This window comes from Danio rerio, chromosome 17, assembly GCF_049306965.1.
Source record: "Danio rerio strain Tuebingen ecotype United States chromosome 17, GRCz12tu, whole genome shotgun sequence".
NCBI lineage: Eukaryota > Metazoa > Chordata > Actinopteri > Cypriniformes > Danionidae > Danio > Danio rerio.
Genome location: NC_133192.1, coordinates 24747637 through 24770652, shown reverse-complemented (window position 1 = coordinate 24770652; position 23016 = coordinate 24747637). Strand labels below are relative to the sequence as shown.

General features: G+C 35.9%; 1 protein-coding gene across 2 annotated transcripts; it reads left to right on the top strand.

The window, feature by feature from the left end:
* The first annotated feature begins 5347 nt into the window (after window positions 1-5347).
* Window positions 5348-21184, top strand: pcgf5a (polycomb group ring finger 5a). Of its 2 annotated transcripts, none has more exons than XM_073927353.1 (9): window positions 5348-5548; window positions 7518-7937; window positions 10385-10481; window positions 10573-10628; window positions 10764-10823; window positions 14684-14826; window positions 14911-15009; window positions 15243-15332; window positions 19579-21184. In XM_073927353.1, the coding sequence occupies exons 2-9, from the start codon at window positions 7826-7828 to the stop codon at window positions 19624-19626; spliced, it is 705 nt and encodes a 234-aa protein (XP_073783454.1). In that variant the 5' UTR covers window positions 5348-5548; window positions 7518-7825; the 3' UTR covers window positions 19627-21184.
* The last annotated feature ends 1832 nt before the right edge of the window (window positions 21185-23016 follow it).

Here is a 23016-nt window from a genome sequence, read left to right as displayed (position 1 = left end):
CTGTTAGTGTGTGTTATAGCACTGCATTCAAATATAACATTCAAATGCGTAATTACATTATGTACAAGACATTAATGGTTGTGGTTATTTAACAACATTTAAAATGCTTGGTCTGAATAGTCAAATGTTAAAGAAAAAATACCTGTTTAAAGCTTTGTAGAATCAGTTGGTTTCCTAACAGAGACCCAATTTTGAGGGAAAACCCAATTTTACTCAACGCATGCTACGATGTATGCTAATTTCTGATTTAGCACCCCTTGCCACAGAGCTGAGAGTGCAGCGTGTACTTGTGCTGGTTAATGAGTTGCACCCCCCCTCCCCACTTTCCCTCCATTGACACATTTAATGACTTTTAAGAAGGTTAATGGTTCTAGGATTTAACTAAATAGGTCAAACTGAAATCTAGTTAACACTCGAGGTGAATTTAGTCAGGATATATACCGTAGGTCTATTTATCTGTGATAATCAAGGCATTATGCTTGGATCTGCATATGGTTTGTGAAACACCACATTGCTTTTTTGTGTGTTTGTAAACTCTAAAACAGCCATGAACACAAGAGGGACTAGGGACTAGATGTCTGAAAATGTAGACACACTCTGGTATAAACATTTGGTTTTGAGATTTAAGATTTTATTTTTATGACCTTTCCTACAGCTGCTGAAGTGATATAAATTACATGGACAGAACACACACACACACACACACACACACATACACACACACGCATACACACACACACACGCACACACACACACACACACACACACACACACACACACACACACACACACACACACACACACACACACACACACATCGGCTGTGTATTGTGTTTCCCTCCTTTGTGCTGAATTTGATCACTCTTTCACATACAGTCATAATGTGATGATCACCTGCTCTCGGGTTCTTCTCACAGCTGTTCACTTTTAGCTGAAATGACTCTTTTTAATTCTGTGTTATGACTTGTGAATATGTTGTCTGGTGTTATACAACAGAATTTCTTAGCTACCGCTTTCACTGTCTTATGTTCTTCTCTTTTACTCATCTGTTTCCTGTCATCACAGTCAGTGGGAGGTGAAGAGTTCATTGTTCCTTTCTTTTAGTCAAAGCAACAGAACTTTATCTGTTATCTGCTTGTGTGAGAGGATGAGAGAGAGAGGGAGAGAAAAAAAGGGACAGAGCAAGACAGAGGATGGAGCAAAAAACTTTAAAGAATGTTAAAGAACAGAATATCTTAATAATCACTCGCCGGCCATTGTATTAAGTACACGTTAGTACCAGGTTGGGCCCTCATTTGCCATCAGAACTGCCTTAATCCTTCATGGCATAGAATTAGCAAGGTACTGGAAATATTCCTGAGATTTTGGTCCATATTGACATGTCAGCATCATGCAGATCCATGATGCGAATCTCCCGTTCCACCACATCCCAAATGTGCTCTATTGGATTGAAATCTGGTGACTGTGGAGGCCAATTGAGTACAGTAAACTCATTATGTTCAATAATTCAATCTGAGCTTTCTGAAATACTCAGACCAGTTTGTCTGGCACCAACAACCATGCCACGTTTAAAATCCCTTAAATCACCTTTCTTTCCCATTCTGATGCTGGTCTACATGCTTAAATGCATTGAGTTGCTGACATGTGATTTTGCCTGATTAGAAATTTGCATCAACGAGCAGTTGGACAGATATACCTAATAAAGTGACCGGTGAGTGTATATAAAATGGTCTGTGCAATGTTAATGATCCAGTTATTGTCCTTTTTAGATTTCTGGAATAGATTTTAATTCCTACCTAAATAGCATGACAGAAATGATGCATTTGCATTATCAAAACTTGGTGACGGGTTTCACTTTTTATGGTCTTTAAGTTAATAAATGATTAAACAGTAATTTCATTTTGTTCGTAAAATGTTATTTTTATTAGTTTTTTTGCTTTCCTTTGGCCGGACTATGGATTTTAGTTTTATTTAAATTCAATTCATGTTTATTTATATAGCGCTTTTACAAAGCAGATTGTATTAAAGGCGCTTTATAATCTAGTAATGTTTGTTGGTATACAATCAAAAACATAAATCATGTCAATTATATTGTGAACAATACTTTTGATTTTTGAGATTAAAGCTATGTTAATATGTTACTAAGAAGCTGTATATAATTTGCCTTCATATCTCCATCATACACTGTAAATAAACTGCAAGGTCACACACAATTCATTCATGTTGTTCCGACACAAATTAAGTTATCTTAACACTTTTAACAAATTCATGTGGATTGAACATAAAAAATTAAGTTGTCCCAATGAAATCCCAAGAATTGTGTTGTTTTTCAGCTAATTTTAAATAAGTAGTTTGGACAAGCAAAAACATATATATTTTTGAGTGTATCCAGTAAATTATTTTGAAGGAATAATTCACTCAATTAAGGAAAATTACCTCATAATGTTTTCATTAAAATATCAAAAAAAAAAAAAAACAACATTAATTCAGCTGTAGCGACCACTAATAAATAAAGGGACTAAGCTGAATAGAAAATGAATTAAATGAATGAATGAATGAATATCAAAAAAAAAAAAAAACACACTATAAGATTCTCATATATTTTGTAGACCTGTGTACTTGTATTATTAAAATTTGTCAAGGAATATTCAAATCCATAGAAATAAGCAATATTGTAATATAGAAGGTGTCCTGTGTCTGCATGCTAGTTGCCTAAATTAAAAAAAGCATGTTTACAGATTTTAAATAGTTTCTAAAGTGATCCATAAATATTGTTCGACTGACTGATTGATTGATCCTTTACACATTCCTCCTCATGACAGTTTAGGCTTTGACAAGAAAACAAGCAGCTCCTTGTCAGCCCAGCTGTCAGGCTGACTCTACTCAAGCTTTACACTGGTTAGTGAGACCCATTTCTGCTGCTAAGAGCAGCGTTTCAGTGAATGCTTTGAAGTTAGTCTTGAAAATGTTATTTGCACGTGAATAACTCCCGCTTTCTGAGTTGTACACATTAAACGCCTTTGAAATGACAGGTGATCACTTCTCTTGTTATTTTCCGACATCGCCCTGTTTTCATGTTTTGTTTCCTTTGTTTTTCTATAAATAGTGTTATTGAACGGCAAGTGAAATTGCTCGGATTTGAAGGACAGCCAAAGGTGTACAAATTTTATAGGTTGTCAGACATTCAAACACTTCCGCTGTGTATGCATAAAAAGAATGAAAGGAATATTGCATATTGTCCTGGAACTGTCTGTGGATGCGCACTCATTATTTTAGTATGTGTTTATGGACTGTACAGAATAAAGACATGAAAAATCTCAGTGCATGAGGGAGCTGATGTGTCTTTTTGAGGAGGTGGATGTGGGGTCAAAGGTCACTGCTCTGATGTTCAGTTGCTGTCAATATACTGTGTACACTAGTGGCAAATGCTTACATTATTCAAAGCTTCAACACAGATGTGTATCTCATTAAGAAATACACATGTTTCGCCATTCCCCCATCAGAGCATGTGCTCTCACCCACACATACTGTACAAAGATTCACCCACACACTTAGGAGGGAAGAGTTCAAGAGCTCTTTGGTACAAGTATAAGGTACGATATTCTATAATATAAAAATGGCTAGTAAAGGTTTCCAGCATCTTAAACTGGATTAGAGTGCATCAGCAGAAACTGAGATGATAGTGGTCACACTGCAGGGAGGCTGTCTCAACATCAGTCTGTAAAAATTGATTAAGTCCATGACATAAAACATAAATAAATCAGTTTGATCACCTAACAAAATGATTATTTTTTATGTTCCTCTTGATTTTTCCTATTTATTAAAATTGTATTTACTATTTTCCCCAACATAATCATTTGAATCTATAAATTTTTGAAGTTTTTAAAAAGGATTTTGTTAGATTAATTTTAGTTTAGGTTTTGTACTTATCTCTTTTGGTCTGATCTAACTTATATGCACAAATATACTATTGTAAAGCATTCTTTAAAAAATTAATGTTAAATACAATTTTCGAGGGGTGAACTCATTTTTGCTGAGCGCTGTATACATTGTTTGCCACTGAAGATTTTTGTTCTTCAAAACAGCTTTGTGAGCTTTATTATAGTGTCTTTCTATCAGTATTTGTTGTTACAGCCTTGTGCTTTTTTTCCTTGCCATAAAATAATCAGGTTTTGTAGGCAACAACAACAAAAATAAAATCAAATGGAAGACATGAATAAAACAAAATAAAGTAATAATAAATGTGACCCTGACCCTAATCCAAACTATGCCTATTCCCTTTCAGCCTCACCTAGGGGGTTAATAGTAGCGTGTCAGCCTTTACATTACTTAAAACTGAATGTAATGCTTTCTCAATCCCATCCATTTCTGCCCCACAGACTTTTAGATTTTCTCTTAATAATAATAACAATGCTAAAGGTCCATTCAAAAAAAAAAAAAAAAAAAAAAAAAAAAAAAAAAAATATATATATATATATATATATATATATATATATATATATATATATATATATATATATATATATATATATATATATATATATATATATATATAAATAAAATTATTGAAATATAATTATTAATTGTTTGATCAAATGGCTATATTCACTAAAATAAACCAATAAAGAACTAGAAAGATAATTTAAACGAGTTATTGCAAAAAGAAAATTACAAACAGCAAAATTTGTAGTATTTATTCATGTTTCTCTTGATTTTTCCTATTTATTAAATGTGTTTACTATTTTTTTCCCAACATATTTATTTGAATGTATTGTATTGAATATAAAATAAGGTTTTTGTTACTGACTGATCTAATAAGTTAAATAAATTTGTGAGGGGTGTACTAATTTATTCAAAACTGTTTTGTGGTTTACAATAATAACAAATTGTGAGCTTTATTATGGTGTCTTGCTATTAGTATGTTGTTAGAGTCTAATGTGTTTTCCTTGCCAAAAAAACGATCAGGTTTTGTAGGCAACAATAATAAAAAACTAAATAAAATTAAATAAGTAAATAAATAACAGCAAATAAACAAACAAGTAATAAATGTGATCCTGATCTCAACTATTCATATTCCCTATCAGCCTCACCTGAATTTCACCTGAATTTAATAGGGGGTTTATGTTAAAAGTAGCCTGTCAGCCTTTACAATATATGAAACTCAATACTGTTTCATTCCCATCTCGTTCTGTCCCACAGACTTTTAGAGTTTCTTTTAATAATAATAACAATGTTGTAAAGTGTCTCGATCCACGGCTCCGCGTAAACAAGCGCGTGAGTCCCCCGCCCCTCCTCTGCGCGAGCGAGCGAGCGAGCGCTCCTGTGTGCGCGTGCTGCTGCTGCTGCCAGTTCCGTGTCGGCCGCGAGTTTACCAGCCACGCACTGCCTGCACGCGCTCCATCCACCGCCGGGCTGCAGCGATGTGACTCTCTCCGGTTCTCACTACCCCCTTCCACGGTCTCCATTACCGAACCGGCGCAGTGAGGCGAGGGGATTCGTAACGGTGAGTCTATATTCAATGGCCACGGAGCGAGGGAATCTGCGCTGCGTTTATCGGTTTGGGGGCACCGAATGTGTGTAAAGTTTGGGGAGGGGAGAAACCGTGTCATGTGGTACGACAGAGGCTGCGACTCCGTCAGGCTGATATGCTGGAGCGGAGAGATGCGTAATTACGGAATGTAAAAACGGCGTCGCGAGACGAGCTCAACTTGCCATGTGTTATAATTTCCATGGGGATGACGTCACGCAGTCCTTGACGCCCGTGCGCGCGGCTCGCTCTGATGAGATAACGGGACTGTGACACAACTGCGCGTCTCGGGTGCACACTAAAAGCTAAACAGGAACAGGTCATTGCTTTATAGCGCGTTTACAAAATGAGGGTCGCAGTCTGTTTATGTTAGTTATTAATCACGTATCAGCCCGTGAGTTGCTGTTTTGCTCTTATACAAGTATGTATTACATAAAAGCCAGAGAGCGAGTGGTACGTCATCGCAAAAATGATTGACCGATGATGTTGTTCCTCTGAAAACACAATTCAACAGTGCATGCGAATGTTTAAATGTGTGAAAAGTCTGACCCTCAGAGAACCAAGTTCCTACGTAGATGATGTTCTCATGTCGTTGTTGAAAGTGCGTTTGGAAAGCCATTGGTAATAAAAATCATTAGTTTTTAAGGCATATGTGGCATTGCAGAAATGCTGGACTTTCACAGCTGAGTACTACAGGCAGCTTCACTACTGTACAGATTCCATATAATACTACATTATTGGGGTTTGTTGTCACAAAGGCAAGGCAAGTTTTTTTATACAGCACATTCCATACACAATGGCTACTCAAAGTGCTTTAAAATAAACAGGAATAAAAGAGACATGTAAGAAGTGTAAGAAAATAAAAAGAAATAATGAAAATAGATTAAAATGTGTTAAAACAGGTTAAAAATAATAAAAAGTGTATTCAGTGACATACATCCTGAGATAATTATACATGATGCTGACCATGTGTCAGGTACAAAAAAAATTATTTGTTGCAGGCTGTTTTTTTCACTTAAAGGAGAAAAGAGATTACTAAATGTGTTCAAAAGATGTGCATATATTACATTTATAAGTGTAATTAGTTTTTTCTCAGTCAAAAAAATTGCTTTCATTCAATGGTTCTATGCACAGAGTTTTAAACTTCCGGTATAAAAACTTAATGTGACTATTTTTAAATTTCACAAGGTTTTGCAGCATCAATGTTTTGATTTAATTACAATACATTCAGTTAAATTGACTTCAGCATTCATTTAGTTGTTCAAACATAAAATGAGATGGAAAGCCATTGTAACCACTTGCACCGTTAGAAGCAACAGGCTAGCGCAGAAATTCCAGTGAAAATACTGGGTTAAAATAATAGTCATATTTTAAAGACATGGCAGGAGGAAATGGGATATAATGCAGTGCTTCTTGTCCAGTCTGAGACCCACTTCATATCATATATCTAACAGGCACTGAAGATCGCAGATTTTAAAAGAAATCAGATCTTAAATGTGCCAATTTTGTAATGCAAAGACAGGTCACCCGAAGCCCTCGAGCTGCCTGGCTGAAAATGAAAAGTCTGTGTCCATGTAGCCCATTCAAAGTGTTAGAGGACTAATTCAGCTTATTTATCAAAATAAACAGATACCATTAAATTGCATTAAACTTGAGCTTCATTTGATGCAGCATTTAAATATTTTAAATGTGATTAATATAATGCAAACAAACAAAATATTGACCCACAGAAAAATAGCTTAATATTCTTCTTTTTAATACTCAACCGTACTGAAATTAGGCTCATGTTCTGTATAGTCTCAAAAAAGAGCCTCAATATGATGGCTGTATCTGGTGGTTTTACCGTGGCCACACAACCTTCACATCATCAAGCCAACAAAAACTTAAAAGAGCTCATGAAATGACACACCCTTCACTTTTTCCCTGTCTGTCTTGACAGGGACTTTCCTACAAGTTTTGAGCCTGAAAGAAGTCCTGAACTCTGATACAGTTGCTTAACAAAGCTCAGCTCCCAAGTCTGGTTTGAGTTGGACTGGTTTCAAAACACAGTGTGTGGTGTAATAGTGGAAGCACAGCACAAAACTGAACAGTCATACTAAAAGTTGGAAATATGTGTTATTACAATAAACCCTTGTATGCTTGTTTTGTTTTCAACCAGAGTCACTCTCTCAACAATAATGTCTTCAAATCGAAGTTATAACTGCCTCAAAAAGGAGGCGATAATGAAATCGCTGGGGCACAGGCAGCGCAGTGAGTCCAGCTTGTGATCTCCTGACCTCTGTGGACCCTTGAGTCGAGATGGCGACCCACCGAAAGCATCTGGTCCGAGATTTCAACAGATACATCACTTGCTCCATTTGCCGTGGGTACTTGATCAAGCCCACAGCTGTCACAGAATGCCTGCACACCTGTGAGTCATACTCGTCTCACCAGCTCTCTTTTCTCAGAATATTTTGGTACTTTATTTCCCCAAAGTGTTGTTTCTTTCTTTGGTGTTGAGATGCTTATCATCAGAATGAAGCATTTGTTTCATTTGCTGAGCTTATTTCTTTAAAAAAATTAGATAAAACATCTACAACATTTTCAGGCTGCAATTATCATGTATTGGACAGATGGTAGATGTCTTTTGGTAGATGTCTATTGGTAGATGTCTTTTAGACCTGCTCATACATGTCTGAGCATCATCATGTCTTTAGTTCTGTCGTTAAAACATATTTGTGTAACATTTAACATGACTGACATCCAAATTCTTGGTCAGGCCCTCTTATAATGTCTTGTAATGTTTACCAGATATTTAGCAGAATGTAACAGGTCAAAAGATTGACTTAAAATTGCTATTTGGGTGTCTATCTAAGGCTGGAGGGTGATTAAAAGTTCACAGCAACCTTTTCAAAATTGGTAGTGTTAGGGAGTAACTCAATACAACCAGCATTGTTATTGATATTACAAAAAAAAAAAAAAATTATATATATATATATATATATATATATATATATATATATATATATATATATATATATATATATATATATAATTTGTTGGTTGATTTAAATAAACTTTAAAGGAATCATTCACCCAAAACTGAAGATTCTCTCATTATTTACTCACCCATTACTTGTTCCGAATCTGTTTCTTTCTTCTGTTGAACACAAGGCAAGGCAAAATTATTTATATAGCACATTTCATACACAATGGTAATTCAAAAGTGCTTTACATAAACAGGAACAAAAGAGACAAGTAGAAGAAAAATAAAAACAAATAATAAAAATGATTTAAAAAGATAAAAACAGATTAAACTATGTCAAAAACAGGTTATAAAAGAATGAAAAGATTAGAAAGACATATTAGTTTGATCTGTCTGACGTAGCACAGTGCTCATTCAGTAAAGGCACAGCTAAACAGATGTGTTTTTAGTCTTGATATGAATGTGTCTAACGTTGGAGCACATCTGATCATTTCTGGAAGCTGATTCCAGCAGCGGGAGCGCAGTAGCTGATAGCTGATTCACCCCGCTTTGACAGAACTCTTGAAGTTTCTAGTTTATATGATCCTAAAGGTCTGAGTGATCTGTTAGATTTGTATTCAGTGAGCATATCTGTAATGTATTGAGGTGCTAGGCCATTAAGTGATTTTTAGACAAGTAGTAATACTTTAAAATCTATTCTGAATGTAACTGGGAGCCAGTGTAGAGGACCTGAGCACAGGTATGATGTGCTTTGATTTTTTGATTCTGGTCAGAATCTTGGCCTCAGTGTTCAGTCTTTTTGGGAAGGCCAGTGAGGAGTCCATTACAATAATCCACCCTGCTGCTGATAAAAGCATGAACATAGTCCTCACTGGAAACAAAGCATCTAATACTTGCACTGTTTTTGAGATAATATAGGATGCTGATTTACTTACTGACATAACTACTGAAACTCAGATCTGACTCCATAATCGCACCAAGATTTGACCTCTTGACAAAGGAAGAGATATTAAAGAAAGCTAAAACCATGTTACCATTGACTTCAATAGTATTTGTTTTCCTATTATAGAAGTCAATGGTTACTAATTTTCAGCTTTTCTCAAAATATATTGTTTTGTGTTTAAAATAATAAATAAGAGAAACTCAAATGGGTTTGAAACCACTTGTGAGAGAGCAAATAGTGAGTAAATAAAAATTATTGTGGAAACTATCTCTTAACGATTAAATAAAAAAAATTAAATGAGAAAGGTTGTGTTGTTAACTAGTTCTAAATTTTATATAAATTAAGTTGAAAACCTTCTAAAACTCAAATAAAAATTAAAAGAGACAAAACTAAAATTACAAGCACTTTAACTGACTAAAACTAAAATAAAAACTAAAATAAATGTAAAAATGAATACAATACTTGACAAATAAAGTAACATTTGAAAAACTACTTTTAAATATTTTTGTATCAATGTACACAATATAGAAATGTGCACAAAATGTATTTATGTATAATAAATTTCATATATTTTTTTTAGTTTTGTGGATTTTTTTTATTACAAATTGTGTATTGATGACATCTAATACAAGTTGATCTGTTATGCTTATAACATTTGTATTTGAGCATTGGCAGGCAATTTATCCAAAGTTGCCTGCATTGCAACATTTTATCAGTTTCCTGGGAAACTTTGTGTGTTTGATTAATACATTTTCTGACCCTGGTGTTCTATCACCAAACTATTTGAGCCATCATGTTGTTGGTTATATAATGGGCTGAATGTATGCACATTGTTTTTATTATCTTATCTTTAGTTAGCAGTTTGATAGCTTGAATAATTTGATTTGACCATCACTTTCTCTTGTTCCTCTTCTGTTCTTCCTCTTGTTCTTATTCCACTTTCCTGCAGTTTGTAAGAGCTGTATCGTTCAGCATTTTGAGGAGAGTAATGAGTGTCCTGAATGTGGGATACAAGTCCACGAAACAAATCCTTTAGAGATGCTGAGGTACCCAAACACTTATTTCTTACATACACAAATTTAGTACAAGCACGAGTTCTTTGTGTTATATGTATAATCTTGGCCTCTGCTTTTGCAGGCTAGATAAGACCCTAGAGGAGATCATCTTTAAACTGGTGCCTGGACTAAGAGAAAGTGAGTGCATGCATACTCCATCCATAAGGCGCGTCAGAAATTCTCTGTGCAGGTCATGTGCTTGTGTTTTGGTTTGTATACCTTTAAACAGCTTCTTAAATGTACTTTCTTTGCATGCCTGTGTTTATTTACTAGAGGAGGAACATCAGGAAAGTGAATTTTGGAGAAAACACAAGATCAAATCAAATGGAGAAGGTAATTCATTATTTTCAACCTTAGAACCATGTACACAGTGTACATTGGAGATCAATATTGGAGAGGAATTCATGTACACTTGTTTTTTTTTTCAGAAATACTGTAATCTCCATTTATGTTCAAAATTGGAAGGAGTTTTAGTTTTGGCAAATCAATGTTAGTTATAACAGTGTTTTACAAATTAACCAAGGGGCTTTAACCATTTATTTGGGTTGATAACCCAGTGATTAAAATTGGAGAACAGTAATAATTGTAGCATTACAACTTTCTACTATAAACTTTCTGCAGCCAAAAATAAGGCCCATCAACTCCAAAACAATTTGCTTGAAAAAATACTTTATATATATATATATATATATATATATATATATATATATATATATATATATATATATATATATATATATATATATATATATATATATATATATATATATGTACTGTCAATCGATTAAAAAAAATTAACTAATTAATCGCACCTTTTTAAAAAAAAATTATTGCGATTAATCGCATTTAAAATACTGAAACTTGTAATTTTGGCTATTTAAATGTCAAATAAATGTAAACGCAAGACAAAAACTATTTAAATTCATAATATAATTGTTTATTAGAATTAAAATTCAAAATATAATTGTTTAATAGAATTTTTGTTTAACTTGTAACACAGATTTCTTCATGTAAACAACACACCCACAATAAACCATCAAGATCCTGGCTTGACAGCCATATTACAGAAATTAAAACACAGGCATGTTAATGACATTTAAACTTCAAAACAATCAATGCCAATAAAGAAAACATTGATTTCCATGTTGGATTCTAAGTGGACTGCAAAAAAAAATGCCAAAATACAGGAATTGCAGATATGGAAAATGAAAAATATAATAATAAACTATAGAATACAAACAGTTGCACTCATTGTAAAGTTTTATTGCTGTGAGTTGAGAACATTAGTTATAGAGTAGAAACAAGTTTGCTTAATCCTCCTTTACATTTATCCAGTTGCTAAGACTAGGAGTATCCCGCAAGTGCACAGAGACTCCTAAATGCCCGCAAATGAATGATAATTTCTCGCAAACCGGTCGTTAAATACATTGCACACCCCTCTCGCCCTTACTCAGATACGTCGCTCACTCCACTCCTGACACAGACACACACAAACACACACACATCGCGCTGCAGACGTTTTGGCCCCAAAGGCCTTCCATACTGGAGCGACTCCCCTCAGATTCAACACGCATGATCACGTTCATCAAATTTGCTTAAACTAAGCGTCCTAAAGTATTACTGTATTTCAGGAGGATTCTGACACAACAACGCGAAGCATACCCTTTCATTGCGTTTAATGAGGAAACAAGCTAAACTTGGAGGGCTCATGCTGAAAGGCAGAGTAATGCCCTGTCTTTGACAGCTCGCGACTTCACCAGAGACGTTCTGAGTACATTCACATAGACACCAATACTCCGATTTTAATATGATTAAGATTATACTCTTATTAAAAGTCTACCATGTAGCCTTAAAAGGAACCTTACCTTAAAGGAACACAGAGTCACGAAATGTGGAGGATTTTCTTTCTAGGATTTTTTTTAACGCATTAATTATTTAAAATGAATTGCATGCGTTAACGCGTTAATTTTGACAGCGCTAACATATATATATATATATATATATATATTTTTTTTTCAAATAATGCATTTGGTCATCATTTAACAACAAAAACACGGTTTGTATCATGTAAGGATGGCTGAAAAACAAAGTGAAACAGGAACAAACAAATGCTTACAGATAATCCCAAGCGTAAAGGCGGCAAACAAAGTAACAAAGCAAAGGGTCAAAAACGGCAAAGCAAGGAAAAATGCATCGTAATGATCACTAAACGGTTTAACAAGACAAACCAAACAACATGTCTGTATACGTGCTGAGTTTATAGTCCTTGAAATTAGTCCATAATGATTATCTGACTGTGTGTAATCAGTGAGAATTAGGTACAGGTGTGTGTGAATTGCATGCTGGGAGTTGTAGTTTGTTAACAAAGCATGTGTGTAGTTCTCCAATTCTCCGCAGCTGCTAGATCACTTGTGATCGTAACAGTTAATGTACTGTAGCAACATTGTTGGCCACTGATTAATTTTTTAACAATAACCCATTTTTCCATAAACAGTTTATAGCGTGGGAATGACAGCTAATTAGAGCCATTTATACATTATGCATTACAAAAAACTAAACTGTAAATAACTAAACTAAACAAAAAATAATTTAACAACAAAATACAAGCAATAACTGTACATTTGATGTTATTATTTTTTTATTACAGAAGATATTTGTAAAACAACAGGTATTTCACTGTATAATAAAAAAACTGGAAAATTCTGTAATAAACACAGACAATTACCTGTAAAATAACGTTTATTTTTTACAGTGTTGTCTTTTATAGGAAATCACTAACCTCCCTCTGACTTCACTAGTCTCTTACAGACATCGCTAGTCTCTAACCCACATCTCTAGACTATCACAGACATCACTAGTGTCTCATAGACATCCCTAGTCTCTAATAGGACATCACTAGTCTCTTACAGCACATCACTACTCTCACACTGTTCTCCCATGTGATCTTGATCAGCTCTTTTTTTTATAATTTATCTTCCACAGTTGAGTACTGTACTGTTTTTTTTTTTGTAAAAACTTTTTCATTTGTTTTCTATCAGGGTTTAGATTATGACTCTGGGCTAAACATTTAATTATTTTCATGTTTTTAGCTTCAAGGAACTGCTTTACTTGTTTAGCTGTGACACATCCTTCTCTTCTTTCCACTGACTTCTTTACACACGTTGGATTCAGTTTTTCCAAAGTTTGACAACAAGCATAATGCTTTCCACCATACCCCCCCCACCCCCCAATTACACCTGCTTTCCTCATTAAAGTGAACTTGGGACCAGTTCAGACCAGTGAGAAAATACGACATTGAATTTATTTGATGAGTATTATTTAACAAAAGTATCATTTAGCAAATCTGTCTGTAGCTTGAATTGGAGGCTTTTAGATCCAGCTATGACTGCCGAGGACAGAGGCAGGGGCAGATAGGGCCAACCTGGTGGTGGCGGGGAGAATGTTGGATGAATGTCTGTGTCAGTATCTGCAACCAAATAAATGAAATGAATGGACAGCTTATATATTCCCTGTGTCTTGTGGCTATTGGTTGAAACTTATTGTTATGAGTGACATGACATAGGTATTCCTTGTCTTCTGGCTATTGGTTAGAAGAACTAATTGTGATGAGTGACATGACATTAGGTCTTCCTTGTAGAACTAGCACTAAAAGCTGCATTTCTCTGTTGACACAATATGCTCCTCAGCAGAGTTTAGTCTAGCCTGCTATTGAACTGGTGATTATCAACTCCATCTGTAGCGTTGAACTAGCTACAGCCATTGAGATCCTCCACATTATTCTCTCCTCTCCTTCATTTGTCTTTTGTGGACGACCAACTTTTCTGGGTCTCCTTTTGCCTTCATCTAGATAACCTGCTGTCCGAGGGTTTCAATCACCTGTGATTCAAATCAGTGAAAACTAGAATGTTTGGCTGGCAGATAAATAGTTTTGTCAGATATTTAAGGAAAATCACCACCAGGTGAAAAATTAACACCAGTTTTTTATGCTTAACTTTTATCTTTTTTTGGAAGTGGCACATCAAAACAGGTAAAGCAGTCATGATCTAGAAAACCTCTAGAAAAACTAACTTCAGTAGGATTAAGCAGTGATCTAGGGGATTGTAGGTTGTTCTCTAATTCAGATTTTCACTGTAGGCAGATTATATCAATACACCTGATGGCTAAAGGTCAGATTTTCTTTGTCTTTCTTCTAGATGGTCCTAGAGCTAAGAAATCTCGACTGAGTGGTGAAGATGATGATGGGAATGGTGGCGACTACCACAGGAGTGATCCTCAGATTGCTATTTGTCTGGACTGTCTAAGAAACAATGGCCAGTCAGGAGAAAGCATAGTTAAGGTGCACCGTTTAGTTCAATGTGTATGTTAGACTGTATGCTTGTGTGCATGTTTGTAATCTGCGCTTTTTGTATGTCTGCAACAGGGTTTAATGAAGAAATTCATCCGCTGCTCCACCCGTGTTACAGTGGGAACCATTAAGAAGTTCCTCTGTGTAAAGTTGAAGCTGCCAAGCTCTTATGAGGTAAGATACTGTTTTTATTATAGTCTCACTAGGCTGTCAACAAGGGCAAACTGCATTTGTGTGTGTGTATTGAGTTAATAGTTTTCTTGCACAATATGATACAGATATTAATAAATGAGCCCTTGACGGGTTTACAATAAGTTGTAAAACATAATACTCAATGAAAATAATTTCAGAGCCTCTCCTGTTCTTTAAAACATTTAAAGTTAAATCTCTGTCTTTGTTTCTTACAGCTTGATGTTTTGTGTAACGGTGAGATTATGGGTAAAGATCACACCCTGGAGTTCATCTACCGAACTCGCTGGAGACTTCAAGGGGACAGTGTGAGTATATGCATCCGATTCAAATGTTATAACTCGATTGAATGGGCGTTACCAGTGGTTATCAGCTGACAAATATGGGCCAGTAGGAACTTTTGCACCTACTGGTAAGCTCAGAAGGCTGTTATTAACCATCCACATGGTTAATCAGGTATAGATCACATACGGCTCCGGCAAGAATTATTCATATTAATTATATAATAAGAATTATTTATATTATCTATTAAATTTCCCATTAATTGTATTTTATGAACGTCTACCCCAACCCTAACCCTAAACCCAAACATCACAGTAAGGTAAAAACAGATCTAGAGTCTTCTCTATTAGTATAGCTGATTAACTATGTGGATGGATGATAACAGCCTTCTGAGCCTTCCAGTAGGCACAGAAGGCCCCTACTGGCCCATATCTATCAGCTGATAACAACTGATAATTCCCATTCAATTGAGTAATAACATTCGAAGTGGGTGTTATATGAGTGTGGCTTAAATTGTGGCAACGTTGTTGGAAGTGAATTTCCTCAAAATGATATTAAGACCAGCTTAGCATCCCCAGGAGAAAAGTGGCTTTTCTTCTTAAATGTTGTTAATACTTTCGGTAACACTTTACAATAAGGGTTCATTAGTTAATGCATTTACTAACATGAATTAATCATGAACAACACATGTACAGCATTTATTAATCATAATTGATCATTTACTAATGCATTATTAACATTTAAGTCCATGCTTGTTAACATTAGTTAATGCACCATGAGTTAACATGAACTAACAATGAACTACTGTATTTTCATTAACTAACATTTACTAACATGAACAAATACAGCAGTAAATGTATTGTTTATTGTTTGTTCATGTTAGTAAATGCATTAATTAACATTAACTAATGAACCTTATTGTAAAGTGTGACCATACTTTCTTTTGATTAAAGAGCCCATATTATACATGAAATAGGGTCATATCCTGGTTGTAAGGGTCTCCAACAACAGTCTAATATGCATGCAAGGTCAAAAAACACTTTCATGGTCTTATAATCTGCATTTATTTTTAGCTAATTATCCCAGCGACTCCTGTATGAATCGTCCAGTGATTCATTTGTTCCCAAACCCCTCCTTAGCGCGGAGCTAATCTGCGCTGATTGGACCGATGACAGTCTGTCGCGATTGGTCGACTGCCTTCAGTCAGAGAGGGAAATGGCCAATAGCTAATCAGCAATTTAAAAAGTAATCACAGTTCATACACGCTCGATAGTGTAGACGTGGATTTTAGCTGCCACACTATGGCGAGTGGATAGTGCCACGGATAACCGAACGAAGGAGACAGTCGTGTACTCGCCATACCACACACACACACAAAAACACACACACACCTCCGGATGACAACGCTCCCGCTTCCGCCCGCACCCGCCAGGTTTTAGCCTGAGAACCCGCTCCGTTTTCTGCCCGCCGCGCCCGGTCCCGCTAGAGCGGAGAACACAACCAAAAATCACCCAGTATACAGTCCAGACAGCCAAGCTGTCCAAAGCTCGTTTGTTCGTTCGCTCTCTCTCTCTCTCTCTCTCTCTCTCGCTCTCTCTCTCTCTCATACGCGCGCGTGCGCACTAACACACACACAAGCACCACGCAGACTCTCTCTTTCTAATTCGCATAGCAATATCCGTGATATTGCTAGACAGCCCGCTCCCGTCCCAAATTAAACCCGTTACCGACCGCTCCCGCGATTTATTCGGAAATTTATTCCCGCGGCTGTCCCCGCGCCAGATTTCTGCGGCGCGGGAATAAATTTCTGAATAAATCGCGGGAGCAGAACTCTAGCACGGAGCTCCATAAACAAACAGCACGCGTCGCGTTTTTAACGTGACTTTGCACGCGATAAGATAATATATCCAGTTAACCTGATACAGTACACGCGGTTACAAGTAACAAATCACAACTAAATACATTTGCAAGCTAGAGTAAACGAGGCAACAACTTTAACCGCACGTACTTACACTTGAGAAATGGAAGAAACCCATCCTGACGTCCATCAGTTACTCTTTACTGATCCTTCCTTTAACAAACTCAGATGAAGTATTGTAAGTATAGCATGTAGCTTCCAGAAGTTTCCAACTGCTTGGTTATAATGCTGATGTTTCATCTTTGGGTAGAGACTCAATATAATGTCCATCTGCAGTGTTACTTTAATCGACCGGCATGTTTGTGTGCGTGTGTTTGTGGGTGTGCGTGTGTTTGTGGGTGTGCGTGTGTGTCTGGGTTTCTGCGTCAGAGGGCGGGGCCTCAGGTTTGAAATCTCCCGGGTTTGCGCGTGCACGTGAATAACTTGGTTTCGTTCGTACGTCATGGCGAAACACCTAATGAGTCGGTATCAAGGCGACTCGTTCGAAGCACTATGAGTCGACTCTTTTATAGATGAATCAACCGTTTTAAACACTGTATTCTTACAGATTTAAGCCTTAGCTGGATACTTCACTTCACTTAGAGCTGTGTTACACACTACATGGAGGGGAATTTTCAAAAACCCATAATATGGGCTCTTTAATTTGACAGTCTGCTTCAGAGCCCAGAATAAAAATATATGATTATTTAATATAAAATCAATAGAATGCTTATTTTATTTGAAAACAATATCTGTGACTGTGTATTTGCATCCTTTAGATGTGCAAAAGTGTCACAAAATTGGTGGTTATATGTGGGATATAATTTAGGGTTGTCAGTAAATGTGCATTAAAATGCAGATTACAGTCACATTCAGAAAATCTGATACTATCACTTGAAGCAAGTCCTCTTCAGACATCTCTTTTATTTAAATACACAGAATACAAAACAACTGCTACTTTTTCATTTTGCTTTATAAATACTAGTTAACCTCCAGGTTTACTTCCAGGTAAACTTAGAGTGCAGTTAAACAGAAAGTATAACAAATCTTTTTTTTACAATCCTATTTGCTGAAATAATAAAAGACAAAATTTACGAGGGTGTTAACAACACTTTTAGAAAAGGAAAAAAATTGGGCGAGACTGATGACGGCAGCCAGAGGAGAGAATAACATTAAATTTATTCTCAGCCCCATAGACACTGTATTAGAAACACCTTGCGTAAGCGGTTGTTCGTTTTTTGTAATTTGACGCAAAGATGATATAATACATTCATAAATGCATATAAATGTTCATACGATTTAAAAATAAATCTATATATCAAAAACTTTTAATAAGATTATGATGACCGTTAAACGCAATATAACAGTTTTGTGAAAAGGGTCCATTGTAATTAATAAAACAATAATAGCATCAGTAGTTTTTTTTACAGTAAAAACAAAACTGCTTATATTTCTGTGACCCTTAGATATAATTATTTTCTAAATCCATGTGATCTTAAATAGTTTTCTTTAGATACTTTTGCAAGCATTGTGTTTATTATACCAAACTAAATATGTTTGTTTGTTTGATTTAACTTACCTTTTAAAAAGACTTTCGTTGCTTGTTCAAACTACCTAATTAAAATGAACCGAAGCAACACAATTGTTAAGTTTTTTGTAGGACAACTTGTTTTATGGTCAATCCACCTAAATTTGTAAAAACGTGCAAGTTAACTTAATTGACTAATGATAGGACAACATTAAAGAATTGTGTTGAACCCAGCATTTTTTTACAGTGTTTACACTTTAAAAAGTGATTAGTTACTTAAAGCAAGTAAATCAACTGCTTTAAAAGCAACAAGTGGACTTTACTTAAAAATAATATAAGTAAACCCATTCTAACTAAGTTGACTTAACTTAAATTTATACAAGTTTAATACAATTAACTAATCGCTTTTATACAGTGTATATCGACCATTACATTTTAGTAAGGTGTTCACACATATTTTGTGTTTGCATTAAACAGGTTACAAACCTCTGGTCAGGAGACTCCCACATTTTACAGATCATTTATTAAAAAGTTAGTTTGACCCTGAATTGGCGTGTATGTGTGTGTGTTCATGAGAAGTGTGAGTGCGAACAGCTGTTGCTGAGTTGGTGGTGTTTGTAGGGGGCAAAAAACCCACTCTCACAGCTACTGACAGATCTATGAGTCATATTTCTCCAGTTACACACACACATAGACCAGAGGTTGACACAAAATCAGAGGACAAATCCATGCCCTGAGGTTGCGTCCTTGCTTTTCACACCACAAGAAATTTGGAGAGAGAACTATGAAAATGATACGCATGCATATTTGAAGCTTAAGTCATTCTCTACTTTGGTTTCTACCCCAGGCTTATCCCATGGTTCTCGAGTACCGTCCAAGGATCGACTTTGGCTAAACCACACTTACAGCTTACAGCAGAAATCTCATGCAGACTGATGTCAAGAGATGAACTAAATGCAGAAAAACTGAATGATTGTGCCTCCGTTGAAAGACAACAACACAATGCCCGGTGACTGACAGGACTGCTCTGTTCCTTCTGTGCACTCAGCCTTTAATTCTCCGTTCCTCCCTCCTTCATGCTCCCGTCTGACAGTCGTGGCTCCGCCCACTGGCTCTGGATCAAGTTTGACGATTATATTCCTCCAAAGCTTTCTCTGCATGTTCTCTCTATGACGATGCCTTAGCATAGAGCGGCCCGTTGGGATTATCTGATAGCAATCTAGCACAGACGGTAAGCTAAAACTCATAGCAAAGATGCTTCCCGGCCAGGTGAGAGGAGAAGAGGGGAAACTGAGACTTTTTTTTAGGTAGATTTTAGATTAGAGCCGTTTTAATCCAAGAGTTTGCACTATAGAGGCAAATCCAAATGTCTCGCTGTATTGTGGCTGTTCTGTTTTACCTTTGCACTCTCTCATTTCTTTTTAGTTACTTTGCTCTCCTGCTCTCACCACCCACATGGTCCTTCACAAATTCAGTGACTCTTTTACATGTCATCATTCGCGCACCCTTTATTTCGCACACACACATGTGCTCTCTCTTTCTCAGCCTCTTTCCATCTTCCCTCACACTCTCTCATTTTTCTCCAATGGTGTTTTTGGCTCTGGTCTGAAGTATTGATGGATCTCATTCAGTTGGAATTGAATGAGAGCGCTGTAGATGTCCCAAAATAACAGCACTGAAAGGCACTCTGGGTAAGCGTTTTCTCTCTTTTTTTTTGCCTCACACTGAGCTAAAGCCAAATCTTACATTCATCCAGACCAGATCTTTATCTTAATAGAAATGATATAACAATATCTGATGCCAGATATTCCTAATGCAGTAATTCACTGAGAAAGCTCATCTTTAAAGACAGCTGAATGGGAATGAGTGAAGAGTGCCAGCTGCATCTCTCTAAGAGCAGCTTTGGCTCACAGTCTGGCAGTTGTAAACATTCTGTTGTTTCCCGTTTAATCTGAAAAATATTTAAATGCGATATCAGACAGGCCTCAATAGGCGTGTGAATTTTAATAGCAAAACCCAGAATGTCAGTAACGCCACATTTATTGTTTATTTTGTATGTAATGCAGCAAAATAAGACTATATTGACACAACATTGTGCAACTGAAACAGAATGTGCAAAAAAATATTTCTCACAATAATATAAAGAAAATATAATAAATGATCGGCCACTTTATTGTTACTCTGCAAGATTTTCTGTGCAAGGTAAAAATCTTTGTGTGTGTGTTCAGCTGAAGAAATTTAAAAAACCCAGTTTAGAACTTGAGTGTGAGTAAATGGTTGGGAAAGTTTGATTTTGGGAGAAAAATCCCTTTGAGATGCATTTAAAAATATATGTTTACATAACAAGACAACAAGATTAATGATCCAGAAAGCAGCAGCTTTCATTATTGCTCTGAAAGCTACATAACTACAAAGAATGCTGTGGATTTGCATTAAAATCACAATTAGTGAGAGAACATTGTGTTTCTTAGATCTTTTTTTCACCTTAAAACATCAAAGTTTAAATCTTGTCTAGGTAGTGCACTTTAATAATGCATTATGTAATGTTTAAAAAGTACATCAGCAGATGAAGAGTTTGTGGCCTTCTGTGAAAGTAATGCAGTTGAATTCGTTTTTGACTTCCTCTGGAAACATTAACACCTGTATTTAGTGTTGTCCACTAGTTGGCGTATTGACAAAAACATGTTAAAACCAGTGGTAACCTGTGAGCTGTCCTTTACACTTTGAAACACATTTGACACTGTTACTTATCACAATGAAAATTCACCGATATGACCACACGTTAACATTTATCATTTTTAAAAGCATTTAAAGTCCCATGGAAAAAAATGCAAGTGTGCAGGGCATTATTATATAATGGCATTAATATATGTGGTTACTTCCACAAAGTGGAAGAAAAGTCCAAATCTGATTTTTTACTATAAGCTCTGCATATCAAGAAGTTACTGAGGAGAAAGTCTGAAACTCATCATCATGTTGTTTAAAATAGTTTTTGGACATTAGTATAGTATAGTATAGTATAGTATAGTATAGTATAGTATAGTATAGTATAGTATAGTAAAGGCAATAGGTTTACTATCTAAGTTTATTTACATAAAAATGTTAATTTTTTCTTAATGGTGTATTAGCCTATGACATGAATATTACTTTAAAGTTAATACTTACAGTTAATACATGGACACCAAATTGAGACATTGCCAAACCAATTTTATGCATATTCCCAGAATCCAGAATGCATTTTCAGACTTCAAATTTCAAATCTGCAGCATTATATTGCTCAAAAATGAAATGTGTTAGTGGCTGCACCGTGGCGCAGTGGGTAGCACGTTTGGGTCAGTTGGTGTTTCCGTATGGAGTCGATGTTCTTCCCGTTTTCTGGGTTTTCCTCCAGTTTCCTCCACAAGTGCAAAGACATGTGGTACAGGTGAATTGGGTAAGCTAAATTGTCCGTAGTGTATGTATGTGAACGAGTGTGTGTTTTCCCAGTGATGGGCTGCAGCTGGAAGGGCATCTGCTGCATACTGTAAAACATATGCTGGATAAGTTGGCGGTTCATTCCGCTGTGGCGACCCCAGATTAGTAAAGGGACTAAGCTGAAAAGAAAATGAATGAATGATGAATGAATGTAATGTGATGGTGATATTCAGTGTTGAACAGGATTACATGACTCATTATGTGAACCTTTGTTTTGGATCATCTCAGGGGTTGACAACTGGTGAAATGAGGGTTTGTTCAGTGTTCTCTACTCTATTTTCAGAATAAAGGATTTATAACAATGGGCTTTAGAAATTAGAAGGTCGCTTTAGTCATTGCAATCAATCGAAGATAAATATAGATTAAGAATAAGACCGACTTTCTTGGCAACACCATTATCATTTACCCATGTATATCGACAATGGAAATATATTTGTCCAAATGTTTCTTATGGCGAGCTTATCATATTATTATTCATATTATACAAATACGACCCTTTGTACTGACCCTTCAAAATCATCTGCACTCTCTGTCTGTTCAGTGGAATTTTTGACGTTCTTGTTTAGGACAAAGGCCACTGGCTGCTCTCCAAAATCCAACTTCCTCCCCACTAAGAAAACATGCAAATCCAATATGAAGTGTCTTTTGAGCTCTGATTATAAATACAATGTATTTTTGTATGTTGAAGCACTTATGTATATTTGAACCTATAATCAGATGATTTTATGTCGATGCTTGTCTTTTTCCTAATAGATGATGCTGCTTGGTGTAATTTATTTCTTTTTTTATACGTCCCGCCGCCTGCTATATG

Coding starts and splice junctions, on each gene's coding strand:
- pcgf5a (XM_073927353.1), top strand. CDS start 7,826: ATGGCGACCCACCGAAAGCATCTGGTCCGAGATTTCAACAGATACATC. Junction 7,938..10,384: donor CACAGAATGCCTGCACACCT/GTGAGTCATACT, acceptor ACTTTCCTGCAG/TTTGTAAGAGCTGTATCGTT. Junction 10,824..14,683: donor GATCAAATCAAATGGAGAAG/GTAATTCATTAT, acceptor TCTTTCTTCTAG/ATGGTCCTAGAGCTAAGAAA.